Source organism: Phacochoerus africanus, chromosome 2 (assembly GCF_016906955.1).
Source record: "Phacochoerus africanus isolate WHEZ1 chromosome 2, ROS_Pafr_v1, whole genome shotgun sequence".
NCBI classification, from domain to species: Eukaryota; Metazoa; Chordata; class Mammalia; order Artiodactyla; family Suidae; genus Phacochoerus; species Phacochoerus africanus.
In genome coordinates, this window is record NC_062545.1 from 182,482,558 (window position 1) to 182,500,902 (window position 18,345).

An 18,345-nucleotide genomic window follows, 5' to 3' on the forward strand; every position below is an offset into this window, starting at 1 on the left:
CTCCATTAGAAGTTTATCTTATTACTGATCAATTTCATTACTAGAATCCATCAGTTCATATTTTGTATTTCTTCCTAATTCAGTCTTGGGAGATTGTATGTCTCCAGGAATTTATCCATTTCTTCTAGGTAGTCTATTTCATTGGTATATATTTGTTTGTAGTATTCTGTTATGACTTTTAAAATATATTTGTTGTGTCAATTGTGACTCCTTTTCTATCATTTCTGCTTTTATTTGGGTTCTATTTTTTTCCTGAAGAGTCTGGCAAAGGCTTATCAACCCTGTTTATCTTTTTTAAAAAAAAATTCCTGGTGGAGTTCCCATTGTGGCGCATCAGAAACAAGTCAGACTAGGAACCATGAGGTTGCAGGTTTGATCCCTGGCCTCGCTCAGCAGGTTAAGGATCCAGCATTGCTGTGAGCTGCAGTGTAGGTCACAGACAGGGCTCAGATCTGGCATTACTATGGCTGTGGTGTAGGCCAGTAGCTACAGCTCCTATTAGACCCCTAGCCTGGGAACCTCCATATGCCATGGGTGTGGCCCTAGAAAAGAAAAAGACAAAAAAAAAAATCCTGGCATATAGGTGACTTACAATATTGTGTTAGTTTCAGGTGTACAGCAAAGTGAATCAAATATACATAAACATATATCCATTCCTTTTCATATTCTTTCCCCATATACATTATTACAGGTATTGAGTAGTTTACTCTGTGCTATATGGTAGGTCCTTGTTACTCATCCATTTTATATGTAATAGTATATATGCGTATATATAGTGTGTCCAACCTCCTAATTAATCCGTTTGCCCCCTCCCATATCCCTTTTGGTAACCATATGCTTGACTGTGAAATCTTTGAGTCGGATTCTGTTTTGTAAATAAGTTCGTTTGTATCATTCCCTATTAGATTCCACATATAAGTGATAATTTCATTCTTCAAAGAACCAGCTCAAAGTTTCATTGATCTTTTCCGCTGTTTTTTGTTTTCATTTATTTCTGCTCTGCTCTTCATTATTTCATTTCTTCTACTAATTTTTTTGGGTTTTTGTCCTATCTTTTCTAGTTCCTTTAGGTGTATGGTCAGATGTTTGAGATTTTTCTTATTTCACTAGGTAGACTTGTAACTCTATAAACTTCCTCTTTAGGACTACTTTTTCTCTATCTCATAAATTATAGATAGTTGTGCTTCCATTTGTCTTCAGGTATTTTTTTGATTCCCTCTTAATTTCTTCAGTGAAGCAGTGATTGATTAGTAACATATTGTTTAGCCTCTATTGGTTTGTGGGTTTTTTGGTAACTTTTTTCTTGCAGTTGATTTCTAGCTCCATACTGTTGTGGTGTGAAAAAATGCTTGATATGATTTCAGTCTTAAATTTATTGAGACTTGTTCTGGGGCTTATCATATGATCTATCCTGGAGAATGTCAAAATTGAATAGCATACATATTTTGCTGGTTTTGGATGGAATGTTCCAAGTAAGTGCATCTGATCTAATGTGTTGTTGAAAGCCAGTGTTGCCTTCTTTCTGGATGATCTGTCCATTGATGTGGATGGTGCATTACAGTCCCCTACTATTACTGTGTTGTCTAAATCTCCTTTTACATTTGTTTATATTTGCTTTATATATTTAGGTGCATCTATTTGGTGTGTATATATTTACAACTGCTATATATTTTTGGATCAATCTCTTGATCATTATGTAATGTCTTTCTTTTGTTACAGTGTTTGTTTTAAGGTCTGTTTTGTCTGATACAAGTATTGTTACTCTAGCCTTCTATAGATATCCTTTGGCATGGAAAACCTCTTCCTATCCCTTTACTCAGTCTGTGTCTTTAGATCCGAAGTGAGGCTTTCATAGGCAGCACATATATGGGTCTTGTTTTGTATGCATTCAACCACTCTATGTCTTTTGATTGGAACAGTCAGTTCATTTACATTTGAAGTAATTACTCATTTTGTTAATTGTTTTATGGTTATTTCTATATTTTATATTCTTTTTTGCTCCTTTCTTCTTTTGTTCTCTTACCTTGTGATTTAATAACTATCTTTAGTGTTATGTTTGGATTCCTTTCTCGAGGTTATCATGAGGTTCATGGACTACAACGACACACACACAATTATTTTAACTTTATGATCGAAGTTCATACACATTCTAACAACCCTGAATTTTTATCCCCCACATCTGCCCCATGTTTAATAATCCTGACATAATGTTTTACATCTTTTTTTTTGAATCCCTTAAATATTTATTACACATGTAGACGATTTTAAGTAGTTTTAGTTTTTTAACTTTCCTACCAGCCTTACAGCTGATTGGTCTACTACCTCTACTGTATGTCTGCCTTTACCAGTGAGATTTTATTTTTTTTTTTATTTTTTTTTTTTATTTTTTTGGTCTTCCTGTCCTTTTAGGGCTGCACCTGCGGCACATGGAAGTTCCTAGGCTAAGGGTCCAATCAGAACTGTAGCCACCAGCCTATACCACAGCCACAACAATGTGGGATCTGGGCTGTGTCTGTGACCTACACCACAGCTCATTTCAATGCCGGATCCTTAACCTGCTGAGCGAGGCCAGAGATCGATCCAGTACCCTCATGGATGCTAGTTGGGTTCATTAACCACTGAGCCACAACAGGAACTCCTTTTTTTTTTTTTTTTGTCTAATTTTGATATTTCTAACTGTGGTCATTTCCATTTAGAGATGTCCCACTAACATTTTTTGTAAAGCTAGTTTAGTGGTGTTGAACTTTTTATTTTTTACTTGCCTGTAAAACCCTTTATCTCCTTCAAAACTAAATGACTGCTTTGCTAAATAGAAAAATCTTGGCTATAGGTTTTCTTCCTTTTATCACCTTGAATATTATGTGACACACCCTTTGGGCCTGCAGAGTTTCTGCTAAAAAGTCAGCTGAGACTCTTATGGAAGTTCCCTTGTATATTACTAGTTGCTATTCCCTTGCTGCTAAGATTCTCTCTTTATCTTCAATTTCTGATATTTTAATTATAATGTATCTTGGTGTGGATTTTGCTTTCTGTTTCCTTTCCCAGGCTAGGAATGTTTTCAGCTATGATTTCTTCAAATAAGTTTTCTGTCCCTTTCTCTCTTTTCTTCTGCTGGTATCCCTAAATGCAAATATTAGCATATTTGATATTGTCTCAGAGGTCTCTTAAACCATCCTCCATTTTTAAAAATTCTTTTTTCTTTTTTCTCTTCAGCTTGAGTGATTTTTACTACTCAGTCTTATACTGATCCATTTCTCTATATACTCTAATCTACTGATGATTCCTTCTACTGTATTTTAAATTTCAGTTATTGCATTCTTCAGCTCTATTTAGTTCTCCTTTATATTTTCTACCTCTTTGTTAAAATGCTTACTGTGTTCTTCCATTCTTCTCTGCGTTCATTGAACATCTTTACGATAATTACCTTAAACTCTATCAAGTAGATTGTGTATCTTCTCTTCATTTAATTCTTAAGAGGTTTTGTTTTGTTTTTCATTTGGAACATATTCCTCTGTCTCTGTCTGCCTAGTTCTCTGTGTTTATTTCTAAGTATTAGGTAGACTAGTTATATTTCCTGGTCCTGGAGGAGTAGCCTTATGTATAGAGGCATCCTAAGGGGCCTGGCAGCACATTCCTTTGGGTAGCAAAGCTATATGCTCTAGGGATGGCCCCTGTGTTGGCTGTGTAGGTCCTTCTGTTGTGGCAAGGCCAACGACTCTGGGTGTAGTATTAGAGAGGCTTGGTCCCTGGCCCAGGTAGATGCTAGGCAGTGGCTGCCTACTGCAGTGGCTGTTGGCCTGCTAGTGGCAGTGCTGGATTTGGGTGTGCTCCAGGGTCCCAGAATTTGTGCTGGTCTACTAGTGGGCAGAGCCATGTCCTAGGGTGGTTGTTTGTGAGGGCAGGAAGGGGCTTGGGTTGGTGCCAGGCTGCTGGGCTGCAAAGTCCCCAGCACTATTAGGCAGAGGAAGGACTTCAAAATGGTGCTTGCCACTACCAATATCCTACTGGTACAACAAACTCCCCAAAATGGCTGTTGCCACTGTCTATATCTTTAGGGTGAGTACCAGTTGTCTCCTGTCTCCCAGGGAAGCTTTCCAAGATCAGCAGGTAGGTCTGACCAAGGGTCCTTTCAAATTACTACCTCTGCTAGGACTTGGTCTATGTGAGGTTTTGCGCATGCCCTGTAAGAATACAATCTCTATTTCCTAGAGCCCTCTAGCTCCCTGTACAGAAGCCCAGGCTGGCTTTCAAAGCCAGACATTTGGGGTAGGGGTAGGGGCTTGTCTTTCAAGTACAGTCTCTCAGCTGGGGAGCCTGATATGGGCCTCGGATGACTTGTTCCTTGGGAAGACTCTATGCAATTGAAATTATTCTGTTTGTGGGTTACCTACCCAGAGGTATGGGTCTTAACTATACCATGTTTCTGCCTCTCCTACCCATTGCATTGTGGTTCCTTCTTTATATCTTCACTTATAGAAAATTTTTTCTGGTAGTCTTCAGATCATTCCCATAGATGGATGCAATGTGGTGTGCTCAATAGAAGATGAGAACTCAAGGTCCTCCAACTCCACCATCTTGGCCACTCTTCCCAAAAAAGCCTTTCAAGTGTTTCTTTAAGACCAAGTCCGACATCATAGTTTAGATTCTATCCTCTCCTCCCTTTTTGGGGACTTTGCCTATACAGCTTGCTTCTCTTGACTCTTCTATCTCTAAACATTTGATCCTTTTCATAAGTGTTTAATCCTGTTCAATTTTTTTTTGGCTCCACATAAAAAACAATCAATCAATAGTCAATAAACATATATATGGAGAGACAAATCCACTGCCAACTCTTTCCTCCAACTACTGCTCTATCTTATCCTCTCCTTTCACAACTAAATAAATGATTATACTTATCTTTCAAACCACTCCAATCTAGCTTCACCTGTAGTATTTTAAGATTAGCCTTTTAAAGTAATCAAACACCAACACCAAAATCCAAAAATTTCTTTAATGTAACTACTAGGAAGTATCCTCACTGAAATTGTCTTTCAGCCTCTTAATGTTCTTTATTAATCCTCTGCAATTTCTTTTGGTCTACAAGATTTTTAAATTTTTGGAGGAGAAATCTCAAGAAGCTGTCTATGGCCCTCTCTTCTCATTCTACATGCTCCCTTGGATGATCACATTTATTCTTGAGGTATCAACTACAAGTATATCTAATGACTCTCAACTTTATATCTCTACTCCAAACTTTCCTCCCCAAGCTATAACAACATACCTAACTGCTTAGCATTTGCAAGTCTGGTGCAGCATTCAAATTAACATATATAAAACTGAACCAATCTTTCTTCCCAAACCTGATTTTACACTAGTATTTCTATCTTGATAAGTGGCACTTTTATATGCACCCAGCTATTGAAGTCAAAACCTAGGCCTGGTCCTTTTCTCATTCCTCACCCTCACATCTATATCCAGTCACCAACTTTCTCATATAATTCTTGAATTACTTCACTTCTCTCCATCTTTGCTATACCACCTTAGTCTAAAACATGACTACCTCTATCCTGGGTAACTTCAATAGTCTCCTAAGAGGTTTTAAGGAATGAAATCACCAATCTGAAGTCATAGAGATCTTTTTTTAAAAAAAAACCATATCTTACATCACTCTCTGAGCCCCCTTTCTTTTTATGGTGGCACTTGGGGTATATGGAAGTTCCCAGGCCAGGGGTCGAATGAGAGCTGCAGATGCAGCCTACGTCACAGCCACAGCAACACCAGATCCAAGCCACATCTGTGACCTGTGCTGCAGCTTGCAGTAATGCTGGATCCTTAACCCACTGAGTGAAGCCAAGGATTGAACCCATATCCTCACAGAGACAAGGTTGAGTTCTTAACCCACTGAGCCACAACAGGAGTTCCTCCCTTACCCTTTAATGGTTTCTACTGTATCTAGACTAAAGCCTCCGATTTTTTTCATTTGAAACATCTAGCTTTGTAACCTCATCTTCCACAAATTCCTTCCTAGTTTTCTGCCTAACAGACTGACTTTTCTTCAGTTTCTCAAGTATACTCTCTTCTCTCCAGGCTTCTCTTTTCTGCTCAGAACACTTCTGCCTGCTCTTTTCTTCTAATTTCTATCTATTCTTCAGATTTTCAGCTTATGTATTGCTTCTACAGTGAGTCCTTTCCTGGACCTAAAATATGCCTGCAGAACACCCTGTATTTCCCATTTCATAATAGTTATCAAACTTGTAAATTATTTGTTGGTATTTCTGAATTTCCTCAGAGACCATTCTCTGTAAGTTCTTTGAAGACAGAGTTCATGTCAATCGCAGCCACTATTGTGTCCCCAGCTGTCTGGAACAAGGTTTTACATTTAGAGGAATAAAAAGTATGGCTATAACATTTAAGAGAAATAGAGAATTCCAAAGATAAGAGTGGATTTGAGAAGCTCAGCAAAATAGTGTGGGGAATAAAAGAAGAGTTTGGGAACAAAAGAAGAGTTTTTTATTTACATAACCAATGAAACATTAATTAAAGAATCAAGTAATATATAATTCTAAATTTCACCTACAACAATTTTAATAATTTTGAATTTTCAAGGGATTAAAATCTTATTATTAGTTATTACAAGTCTAAAATGATGGTTAAAGAAAAAAATCTATATCTGGCTGGTTCATTTTATATCTTCAATTAGAGTTCATTTAACAGTCAACAAAATATTCACTGGTTACCTACTACAAGGTAAGACTATGCTATATACTAGGGAAGGGATTAGTTTACAAAGACTGTTTAATGACTATTTCTATTAAGTACATACATAGAAATAATGGTATATTAACTAAGAGTAGGTTCTAAAGTTAATTTGCCAGGATCAAAAGCCAGATTCTACTACTTGCTAGGCATATAATCTTGGGCAAATGAGATTACTTTTATTCTTTCTCCTTCATTTCTTATTTGTAAAATGGTGACGGTAATAGCACCAATTGCAAAGGATTGTTTTGAGTATTAGAAGAGTTAACACGGAAATTATTTGGCCTAATACTATCTACACAATGGCTACTCAATGAATATTAGTAGTTATCACAATACTTACACTGTATAATTTAAAACTTAAGTATATGAAGTAGAAAATTTTCTGGATAAATAATAACACATAAAGTTTAGTTCTACATTCTTGTCAGAAGTATAAAGGAAAACAAAGGCTTAAAGAAAAATGAAGAGACAGATTCAGAGAAACACAGAAATAAAAAGAAATAAAAGGAGAGGAAGAGAGACAGGTAAAAAATACAGTTGTGGTATATATAACATATATGTTGTCTCTCTCTATACACACACACACACATACACATATATACACACATGCATATATATATATAGGCATAAATAGGTGCCCAACAATGGGCAGGGAATTTCTTGTTCCTGATTTATAAGTTGTGTTTTTAAGTATAATATAATCAAAATATTTCTATAATATTTTCAGAGAAAGCAAGCATAGTTATAAATACCTCTATATGTAATTACATAGTTTTGAATAAGTATTGAAAAAGTACTGGAATTTATGCTAATTTTAAAAAATTATTTGTATTCTATTAATGATCTGGATGAATAAAACAAAATGGCCAAATGCATTTTTAGGGAGTCTCTTTTGTGAAAAATAATATGTACATGTGCTCTGGCTAACTTTGTTCTTTTAGTCCAAAGCAATGTTCCTAAAACTTGTATTTCCTTGGAAATCAGATACCCTTTCTTTTTAGAGAAAGACCAAATTCTTACTACAGAAGTTGATGTCTCAAGGGAAGAAAAAACACTTCTGGATTTCTGAGAGGGGAAAGGCACATACCTGATTCTAATCTTAGCTACCTTTTAATAACTTTAAGTAAACCAACTAAGAAAATAAAATAATACAATGCTATGAAAAACAGTCATCCCGGTTTTGGAAAGAACTAGGATTAAGAAAAGTATCAATTGGTTGTGTTACATATATTATACTATAATTTTTTTAGTGTTAACTGGTAATTATATGCAGGACAAGTGTAGATTACATTGACAACTTTTGTTACTAAATCTGCTTTAACAAACTTAAAGAGTGAATTCAAAAACAAACTCTAAGGCCATATTAAACATGTACTTTCAAATATTAAACTACAGACATGTCTTACCTCAAAGTCATCATCATCTCCTTCAGTGTAATGTGTGTGGTTGTCTGGATTGTTCACTTTGTCCAACAGTTCAACTGCTAGGGCCCTAGAGAGACCTGGCTGCCCTACAAACGTATGCTGAGTAAAAACAAAACAAAACTTCATGAGAATGCTTTTCCACCTATGGCTTATAGAAATTGCTGTTTGTGTTTTTCTATTAACTATCAAACAAGCATATGGGAAACAATTAGACAATATATCAGCAAAAATATTAATCAGAGAATTCATAATTATATATTACAAAAGCTAAGGAACTAAAGAACCACCGTGGGGTAAGTTTATAACATGAATAACTTCTCTAGGTAAATAAATAATCTATATTAGATAATCAAATTACAAGCTTGGCTATAACAATGACATTCATTACTCATGTCATTATAATAATATGCAAATAAGTACTGTGGTACAGTTCATCGCACAATACGAAAAAACGTGTATTCTATAATTGCATATATTTAATTCAATAAAATTGTTAATGTATAGACAATTAAATTTTATAACATTAAACAAAGTTTTCTTAGATTGTTGTAATCATCAGCTTTTTCTAATATAAAAGTATTTTACAAACACATACACAAGACCATTCTATAAATTTACTTAAGAAACCAAGAAAAGAAGTTAATTTTAGATGAAAGCAACATTTTTAAGAGTTTTCTGTAAGGCAGGGGTTGGCAAACTACAGCCCACAGGCAAAATCTGGTGCACTGCCCCCTTTTATAAATAAAGCTTTATTGTGTATGAAAGCCATATCTTTCATGTGTACCATCTTTGGTTGCTTTTGTGTTACAATGGCAAAACGGAGTAGTTGCAACAGAGACCATATGGTTCACAAAGGCCTAAAATATTTACTCTTTGGCTCTTTATAGAATGTTTGCTGATCCCCGCTGTAAGCAATCACTAATATTTTTATATTAAAAATCTGAATACTGATGTTCTTGTGATATGCCTATTTATTGCATGACTACAGAAAAATCTCCTATAAATTGAATGACTTACAGTCAGAAGTCTTTCAGCAGTTGGTCTTTTTTTTGGGTTTTTGGTTAGTGCTATTTTGACAAAATTATGGAATGTTGATGACCTTCAAATAAAAAAAGACATGTACAAAAATATTTCACTAATATTAGTTTTTTGGTGTTACTAGATAAAATTAACTTACAAGCAGTTAGAAAGATTGAAACACATGATTTTTTTCCTTAGGCCTCTTAGCTCTACATAAGCCAAAAAAACTAAACTCAAAGCACAGTACATCCCTTGAAGACATCTGTCTGCTTCACCTCAAGTAAAATGCAATTAGTTAACAGAAGAGTAATATAACTTCTAAAACTTACACTGAAAACTAGAAATGGGTAGGTGTGTCACCCATAGGGTTTATAACCTTGTGTTCTAGGTACCACTTAAGAATCAAAATGATCTCTTCTCATTTCCTAATTTATATGCTTTTGTAAATGTTCTGCTATACCAAGAGTTGGAAGGCATGAAGGGAGGGTAGGTAATGTGAGAAATTATTTAAACCCTTAAAAGGTCAATGAATTTCTTAGGAATGAGGACAGAGAAGAGGGAGCAATCTTAGTAACCAGAAGAGTTTTCCTGCCACCTGCACTGATGAAATGGGGAAAGGAAGAAGACATAAGTTAAAGGAATTATATTTTGATTATTAATTAATAACAAAAACAGATAACTGCACCATTGCCAAGATTCCACTGGAGGAGGGACTGGGCAAGAACCAATGAGAATAACCTTAGTCATGACCAATGACATCAATGACACAGCATTTCTCTTCAGAGATATCAAATCGCTGCATTACATCTGATGACCTGTGTGCATTACGTTTCCTGCCCAAATCCTCCAGCTCCAGTTGCTTAGGAACTTTGGGTAACAAAGAACAGGGAGAAACGCATGTCAATACCAAAGAATACAGCTAGAAGGAGGATATAAACTTCTTTATTTCCACCATGTGATACACCTTTCATTCCAGGCATTATCTCTAGAATGGCTTGGCTCCTAAATAATACTATGCATAGACAGGCTAATAAAATGTAAAAAAAAAAAAATTGTTTAGAACCTGTTTTAGGGACAGGCCTCTTAGAATCTGAAATAAGGTATGCACTGTCTCCCCAGAAAAAAAGGAATATACATACAGAATTTGGGGGCCAATGGATCTCTCAAGAGAGGTCATCTAATTCTAGATGAAGAATTACTGAATTTAAGAATTTTTTCCCCTAGAAACTAAATGGTTGTAATTGTAAAGGGAACTTCCGCATAGCTCTGAGTTAAACACCATTGAACAAATGCAGGTTTTGATTACTTCCAGCTTTTTGCATTTAAGTAGTGATTTTTTAGATCACTACTACCATATTATTAAAACATGACTTATGACCTCTAGCACCTTTGATTATGGTAAACCAATTAAGAATATGGAACCTTTTGTTTGTATAGTTTCCTTTACTAAATATATGGAAAGTTATTACCAGAAAAACAATTTTCAATTTTTTTTTGTTTTTTTTGGGCCGCACCTGCGGCATACGGAGGTTCCCAGGCTAGCAGTCTAATCGGAGCTACAGCAACATCAGATCCAAGCCATGTCTGGTCTGCAACCTACACCACAGCTCATGGCAACATCACATCCTTAACCAATGAGCGAGGCCAGGGTTCGAACCCGTAACCTCATGGTTCCTAGTCAGATTTGTTTCTGTTGCACCACAACGGGAACTCCAATTTTCAATTTTTATTACCTAATTAGGAAGACAGTTTGCAGAATATAAGAATAGGCAAATTGCTTAACTTCATATGAGAAGGAACAGATTATGCAAATAAGTAATGACCTTTTGAAATATTAGGGAAGAAAAGTAGAGAAAAGCCGTAGGGATTGATTTTAAGTGTCACTGCATCTCAGAAACCTTGTTCTATCATCTTCCATGAAAGTCAACATGTCATTAACAAAAGTAAAGGAATACAAGGCAAAATATGAATCTCCAAAATCTTATTTATTTCAAAACCTTTCCTCACCACACCTTTTATCGAAGCTGCCAAAACATTAATAAAATGCTCAGAGTTTTACCACTGCAGCACATTATAAAGGAACACTGACTAGAAAATAAACCTAGATCCTTGCGATAGCTCTGCAAGTAAAACAGACAAATAACTTCAGGGAAACTGTTTAATGCCTCCGGGCTTCAGTTTCACCACCTACAAAATAACAGAACTGAACCTGTGTCCCTCTCAACCATAAAATGCTATAAATCTATATATTCTGTAACTCACCATTTTGTTTTGTCCTTTAGTTTCGGAGGCTGAAAATTACTTTTTGACATTAAGAAGAGGGCCCTGGAATAAAAATTTCAGTTAAAGAGTAATATAAACTACTTTTATTACTACACCTAGTAATTATAATCAATATTCTGTAGTGAATTTATACAAGACTACTGCATATGTAGGTACTGAAGAAAACTAGTATGGGGTATTGCAATTAGTATTTTATACATTGTATACCCTATGGAATTTTCTCCTGGCTATATAGAGGATCTTCACATTTCAAACAAGCTCTTACTTACAAGGCAAAGTAACCAAATGTTAGAGAAGGTTTTATTACCACACTGTTACATACATAATTAGTATTATACCTTAAGTGCTAGCCTATATAATTGTATGTCATTCTGTAACACACAGAAATGATATATTACTCAAACATTGGGCTGTATGTTTAACTGAAGATTAGCCTCTATAATTATTTTGGGTGTACAGGCAAATTATACCCATTTTCGAGTCTGTTTCCCCTTTTGGACAATAATTTTTTCACATTCTCTTGTTATGAATGGAACAGAAGTCAACCTGCAAGAGGACTGACTTTCTCAATGAACTGACCTTTGACCCATTTTCTATGGACTATGGGGGTAGAAGGATGGAGGATTTAAGAAGGGAGTATTTTAGTATTTCTTAGAAAACCCCTTCCACATTTCCAAGAAAACTCTTTAGTCATTTTTTTAAATACCAAAAATATTCTCTTTTTAAAAATTAAATGATTCATATATAAGGGAAAATTGAAAAAAAGTCCATATTCCTCCCACTCCAAGACATTATTTTAAGTTTCTGTGCTTCTTTTTAATCTATTAACCAATCACTAATCATTATAATTATAATAGGTAATGCTATGTTTTGCTTTTTATCACTAATAATCAGTTTTCCATGTTGTTTTGGTTTATACTTATGTAACTACCTCCCTTTACTGCTAAATAATTTCCTTAACAATTTACCAATGACTGGATATTCAGATTTTTCCCTGGTAATCTTGAACTAGATAATTTTTAGCTTTTTCTTTTCTTGGATTATTTCCTAAGTTTTTCCAGTAGTGGAATCAGTGCAATATTTGTATTGCCCATAACAAATAACATTTAAATTATTTTCCTAAAGGCCTGTACTTAGCATCATTCCAGCTAAAAGCAGGTATCTTTAATTTGTATATCTTTAGTTCTGAGGTTAAATAGTTTTTCATGTTTCTTTGGTATCTGGTTACTTGCTCATAAATAATTTATCTTTTGCCCTTAAGGGTCTCTGAATGAGTTATTCATGTAATATATATTAATCTGCTATCTGTCATAAGTTAGAATACTTTCCCTGTTCTGTTGATTTTCTTTTTAACTTCATACTAAGTTTAAATTTTAGCCTAATTTATATTTTCCTTTAAAATATTAAAAATCACTTCATAGTCTCTCAAAAGTTCTTTTTTCAGAGACAATTTACCCTAAAACGTAAATGATTATACTAAGCATCTACCTCTTCATTATCCCTAGACAAACGAAAAAGAAACAGAATCAAATGAGAATAGAAAAAACTCATCTGCATCCTATCATTGTTTATAACTCCATTTAGGACCAAAAAAAAAAAAAAAAGAAAGAAACATTTTTAACTAATGGAGGAATGGATAAAAACTTAAAAAGACTTTTTTTTTTTTTAAATGATAACTGTTAAATCCTAGTATGATTACCAAGGGAAATTTATTCTATGGAAAATCATCACAGTATTGATGATTCACTCCCCATTGTCTTAGGAACAGCAATACAAGAGATCAGGTTTTAGCTGAGATTATTCTTAAGTCCCCCAGAACACTTTTACTCTTTTAATATACTTTAAAATGAGCTTGGAATACCCAGTTGTCAGTATTTCACTCTCCCTGAAGACCTTGATAATAACTATAATTGCAAATACTGAGAACACCTCATTGGATGAAGATCAAACATAGGTGGTTGAAGTTCTCCAAGTTCAATTGCTGTTATTCCTACTGCCCAGATATCACAGAGTTGGTTGTAGCCACCATTCTTTTCTACTGCTGCAACTTCTGGGGCCATCCTAGAAGGAATTAATAAATACAACATTTTTGTTTTTAAAAATGATATGAAATCTTTTTGTTATATTCACTAGACTTCTTGGAGGAAAAGAGGCTTAGAGGCATTTACTAGGAAAGAAGAAACTTTACTAGAAAAGACCTAATAAAGACCATATAAATACATAGACACACACTTTTTTTAACACTTATTATTTAAAAATCGTGAATCCTCTTCTCTGAATACTGTTGCTCTGAGGAAAGAGTGTTTTGCCTTACTTTAGTTTCTGTTTTTTTTTTTTTTTTTTTTTTTTTTTTTTTTTTTTTGTCTTTTAGGGCCACACTGGTGGCATATGGAGGTTCCCAGGCTAGGAGTCGAATTGGAGCTGTAGCCACCAGCCTAGGCCAGAGCCACAGCTGTGAGATTTACATCACAGCTCACAGCAATGCCAGATCCTTAACCCACTGAGTGAGGCCAGGGATCGAACCCGTGTCCTCATGGATATTAGTTGGGTTTGTTAACCACTGAGCCATGATGGGAACTCCGCCTTACTTTAGTTTCTGTTTCGTGAATCTTGTTTACAACATGGGAAAAGAAAAGGAGCACCTAAATTGCTATGAAGGTCAGAGAAAAGCTCCTAAAGGAGGTAAGACTGACAGAATGAATTAGCAGGGTGCTAAGGAGGGTTGAGGAGCCTGGACAGAGGAAACAAGTACAAAGGCAAGGAGATAGGAAGGCATGGAACACGTGGAGAAGTGATAGGACAGTGCTACTCAATGTATGATCTTCAGACGGATATGGGGCTGTAAATAGCATGTTATCAGTGTGTGATAAGTACAGAAATTTAAAGTATTTATTCTTATACACATATATGATCTTTTAAAATTCATTTTAAGTTTCTTTTACAAAAGTAACAATCTGTAATGGATAGAAAATGAAAAAAACAAAAACAAAAACAAACACCTCTAGGTCATTCACCACAGACAGTCTGAGAAGGCCTAGAAAGAATTTGGAAAAATAAAACTCAGAGAGACAGGCTAGATAATGAATGGCTTACTGATCATATAAGGAAGTTTAGACTTTACCATGAAAATGAAAGATTTCATTATGATACAAAACTCAAGCCAACATGAAGGATGGTGTGAGAAGAGGTGAAACCAGAGTCAAGTAGATGAGTTAGAAGACTATTTCAAAAATACAAGGGGAAAAAGAAAGGCCTTTCCAAAGGCAGTGGCAGAAGGGATAGGATGAAAGGGGTTGACTGAAGAGACTAATCTGAGTATAAAATGCTTGTGGATATCAAAGTAGTGCCATTATCAAACAACTATGGAATATATATAAGATTGAAGGTCAACTGAGTAGCTGAGTTGGAATTATCTGTTTGGGTGTCAGTGGTGTATAATGATGGCATCTGAAGTTACAAAGCATAGGTGATATTGCTCAGGAGAGATATATTCTTTTGTTTTTTCATGTTTATTATTTTTAAATTAAGATTGTTTATATTGAATATGCACAAGTTAGAAGTTGCTTTTGTATACACTTCTGTATATACTTAGATTACAAAAAGATGTATGACACAATGTCTCTCAACTTAAGTGTGGTTAAGGATATAAAATATATATGTAGACATATATGCTATATGCAAATACATAATAATGGATGTAGGAATAAAGAGAAGAAAATGATCACATGAAGCAAGATGACTGAAGGCAAGTTTCATAGAGTAAAGAAGCTGAGTTGGAATCTAGAGAAAACATGAAATTCATTGCCTATGTCCACCAGAATCAATGGTGGCTCAATGGCAAGCAGAGCTGTGATCAAGCAGTCTACCATGGTAAAGAAAGGGAATGTGGGTGTCATTTTTAAGACAGGGCAAGACTTCTGATAAACACAGATGATGGATATACTAGGGAAGATATAAACATTACCTGGTATAGCAGGGTATAAAGAACTGATCATTTTGACTACAGAAGAGTGCATAGTCACAGAAAGAGATTGAGGAAAAAGTAGGCATGCAACGAAGGGAATTCTATAGGTAATCTAACTCACCTATGTTTAATTTATATTTAATTGATATTTACTGGGGTTTTGTTTGTTTTTCTGTTGTTTAAAGTCAAATGTGTTGGAGTTCCCCAGTGGCCTAGCAGGTTAAGGATCCAAATTGTCACTATGGCGGCTCAGGTCACTGCTGTGGTGTGGGTTTGATCCCTGACCTGAGAACTTGTGCATGGCTCAATTGAAGGGAATTTGGAATATATGAAAAATTGGAAAAAGCAAGTCAAACATTACCCCATCCAAAGAGAACCACTGTTGTGCACACTTTCATCCATAAATTTTAAACACATACACATCTACAGAAAGGGATTATTTGTATATGTTACTTTTTATATTCTTTTTTTTTTTTTGTCTTTTTGCTATTTCTTGGGCCGCTCCAGTGGCATATGGAGGTTCCCAGGCTAGGGGTCGAATCGGAGCTGTAGCTCCCGGCCTATGCCAGAGCCACAACATTGCTGGATCCAAGCCGTGCCTGCAACCTACACCACAGCTCACGGCAACACTGGATCGTTAACCCACTGAGCAAGGGCAGGGACCAAACCCGCAACCTTATGGTTCCTAGTCGGATTCGTTAACCACTGCGCCACGCCGGGAACTCCATATTCTTTTTTTGATTCACGGTGTATCATGAACCCATCCACTGACCATTCACCTTTTACAACATGATTTTAAATATTGGCAACTTATTCCATTGGTCTGAATGACTGTACATAATTTCCTTAATCAATTCCTGTTGCATATGCATATGTTCTCTCAAATTTTAACTATTAAAGCACTGTGATAAGCTCTTCATTTATAAATTTTATGTCTCTCTGATAAATTACTACAAGTGGAATTGAGACTAAAGAACATAAACATTGCTTAAGGTTTTTTAAAAACACTGTTGCCAAATTATCCTTCAAAAATATTCTAATTTCCACTTCCACTGCCAAATATTCAGGGATAGTGAGAGGTATTACCCATGCTTCCAAATACTTTCCAATTTAATAGAAAAGAATACCATTGCTTATTTAATTTGCATTTCTGGCCATCATTGGGGGAAACAATTTTCTTATTTTATAAGATCTTATATATTTTAATAACTGCTTCTAGCGAAACCTGCTTTTATTTATATATTAAGAACTTATATATTAAAAATATTAAAATCTACTTTGTCATATTTTATTTCTTGGTTTGTTACTTGCCCTTTATTTAAGCTGGTAGGCATATAAAAATTTTATTTATTTATTTTTTACTTCCCTAATACATTATTTTCTTTTTCTACTGTTCAGTATGGTTACTCAGCTACACATAAATGTATACATTCTTTTTTCTCACATTATCATGCTCCATCATTAGTGCCCAGACATAGTTCCCAGTGCTACACAGCAGGATCTCATTGCTTATCCATTGTAAAGGCAATAGTCTGCATCTATTAACTCCAAGCTCCCAATCCATTCCACTCTCTCCCTTTCCCCCTTGGCAACCACAAGTCTATTCTCCAAGTCCACAATTTTCTTTTCTGTGGAAAGGTTCATTTGCGCCGTATATCAGATTCCAGATATAAGCGATATCATATGGTGTTTCATCTTTCTCTTTCTGACTGACTTCACTCAGTATGAGAGTCTCTAGTTCCATCCAGGTTGCTGCAAAATGGCATTATTTTGTGCTTTCTATGGCTGAGTAGTATTCCATTGTGTATATATACCACCTCTTCCCAATCCAATCATCTGTCAATGGACATTTGGGTTGTTTCCATGTCCTGGCTATTGCGAAGTGTTGCAATGAACATGCGGGTGCATGTGTCTTTTTCAAGGAAAGATCTGTCTGGATATATGCCCAAGAGTGGGATTGCTGGATCATAAGGTAGTTCTATGTATAGATTTCTAAGGTATTTCCATACTGTTCTCCATAGTGGTTGTACCAGCTTACATGCCCACCAACAGTGCAGGAGGGTTCCCTTTTCTCCCACACTCCCTCCGGCACTTATTATTTGTGGACTTATTAATGATGGCCATTCGACACTGGTGTGAGGTGGTATCTCATGGTAGTTTTGATTTGCATTTCTCTAATCATCAGGGATGTTGAGCACTTTTTCATGTGCTTGTTGCCCATCTGCATATCTTCCTTGGAGAAATGTCTGCTCAGGTCTTTTGCCCATTTTTCCATCGGGTTGTTGGCTTTTTTTGCTGTTAAGTTGTTTAAATTGTTTGCATATTTCAGAGATGAAGCCCTTGTCAGTTGCATCATTTGAACTTATTTTCTCCCATTCTGTAAGCTGTCTTGTTTTCTTTTTGGTTTCCTTTGCTGTGCAAAAGCTTGTCTGTTTGATTAGGTCCCATTGGTTTGTTTTTGCTCTTATTTCTGTTGCGTGGGGAGACTGACCTGAGCAAACATTTGTAAGGTTGATGTCAGAGAATGTTTTGCCTATGTTCTCTTCAAGGAGTTTGATGGTGTCTTGTCTTATATTTAAGTCTTTCAGCCATTTGGAGTTTATTTTTGTGCATGGTGTGAGGGTGTGTTCTAATTTCATTGCTTTGCATGCAGCTGTCCAGGTTTCCCAGCAATGTTTGCTGAATAGACTTTCTTTTTCTCATTTTATGTTCTTGCCCCCTTTGTCAAAGATTAATTAACCATAGGTGTCGGAGTTTATTTCTGGGTTCTCTATTCTGTTCCGTTGGTCTGTCTGTCTGTTTGGGTACCAGTAGCACCCTGTCTTGATGACTGTGGCTTTGTAATATTGCTTGAAGTCTGGAAAAGTTATGCCTTCTGCTTTTTGTTCCTCAGAATTGCTTTGGCAATTGTGGGTC

The 18,345-nt window shown here is 35.5% G+C and overlaps 1 protein-coding gene across 1 annotated transcript in view; it reads right to left on the reverse strand.

Annotated features, from left to right (window-relative positions):
• The window catches only part of MAP4K5 (mitogen-activated protein kinase kinase kinase kinase 5), a 132,501-nt gene that overhangs the window by 52,245 nt on the left and 61,911 nt on the right, over positions 1–18,345 (reverse strand). The window contains exons 10-13 of the mRNA XM_047767294.1: positions 13,395–13,526; positions 11,445–11,507; positions 9,180–9,261; positions 8,145–8,261 (exon numbers count right to left, since the gene is read on the reverse strand). Of these exons, the coding sequence (XP_047623250.1) occupies positions 8,145–8,261; positions 9,180–9,261; positions 11,445–11,507; positions 13,395–13,526 (394 nt within the window). The remainder of the gene's footprint in view (positions 1–8,144; positions 8,262–9,179; positions 9,262–11,444; positions 11,508–13,394; positions 13,527–18,345) is intronic.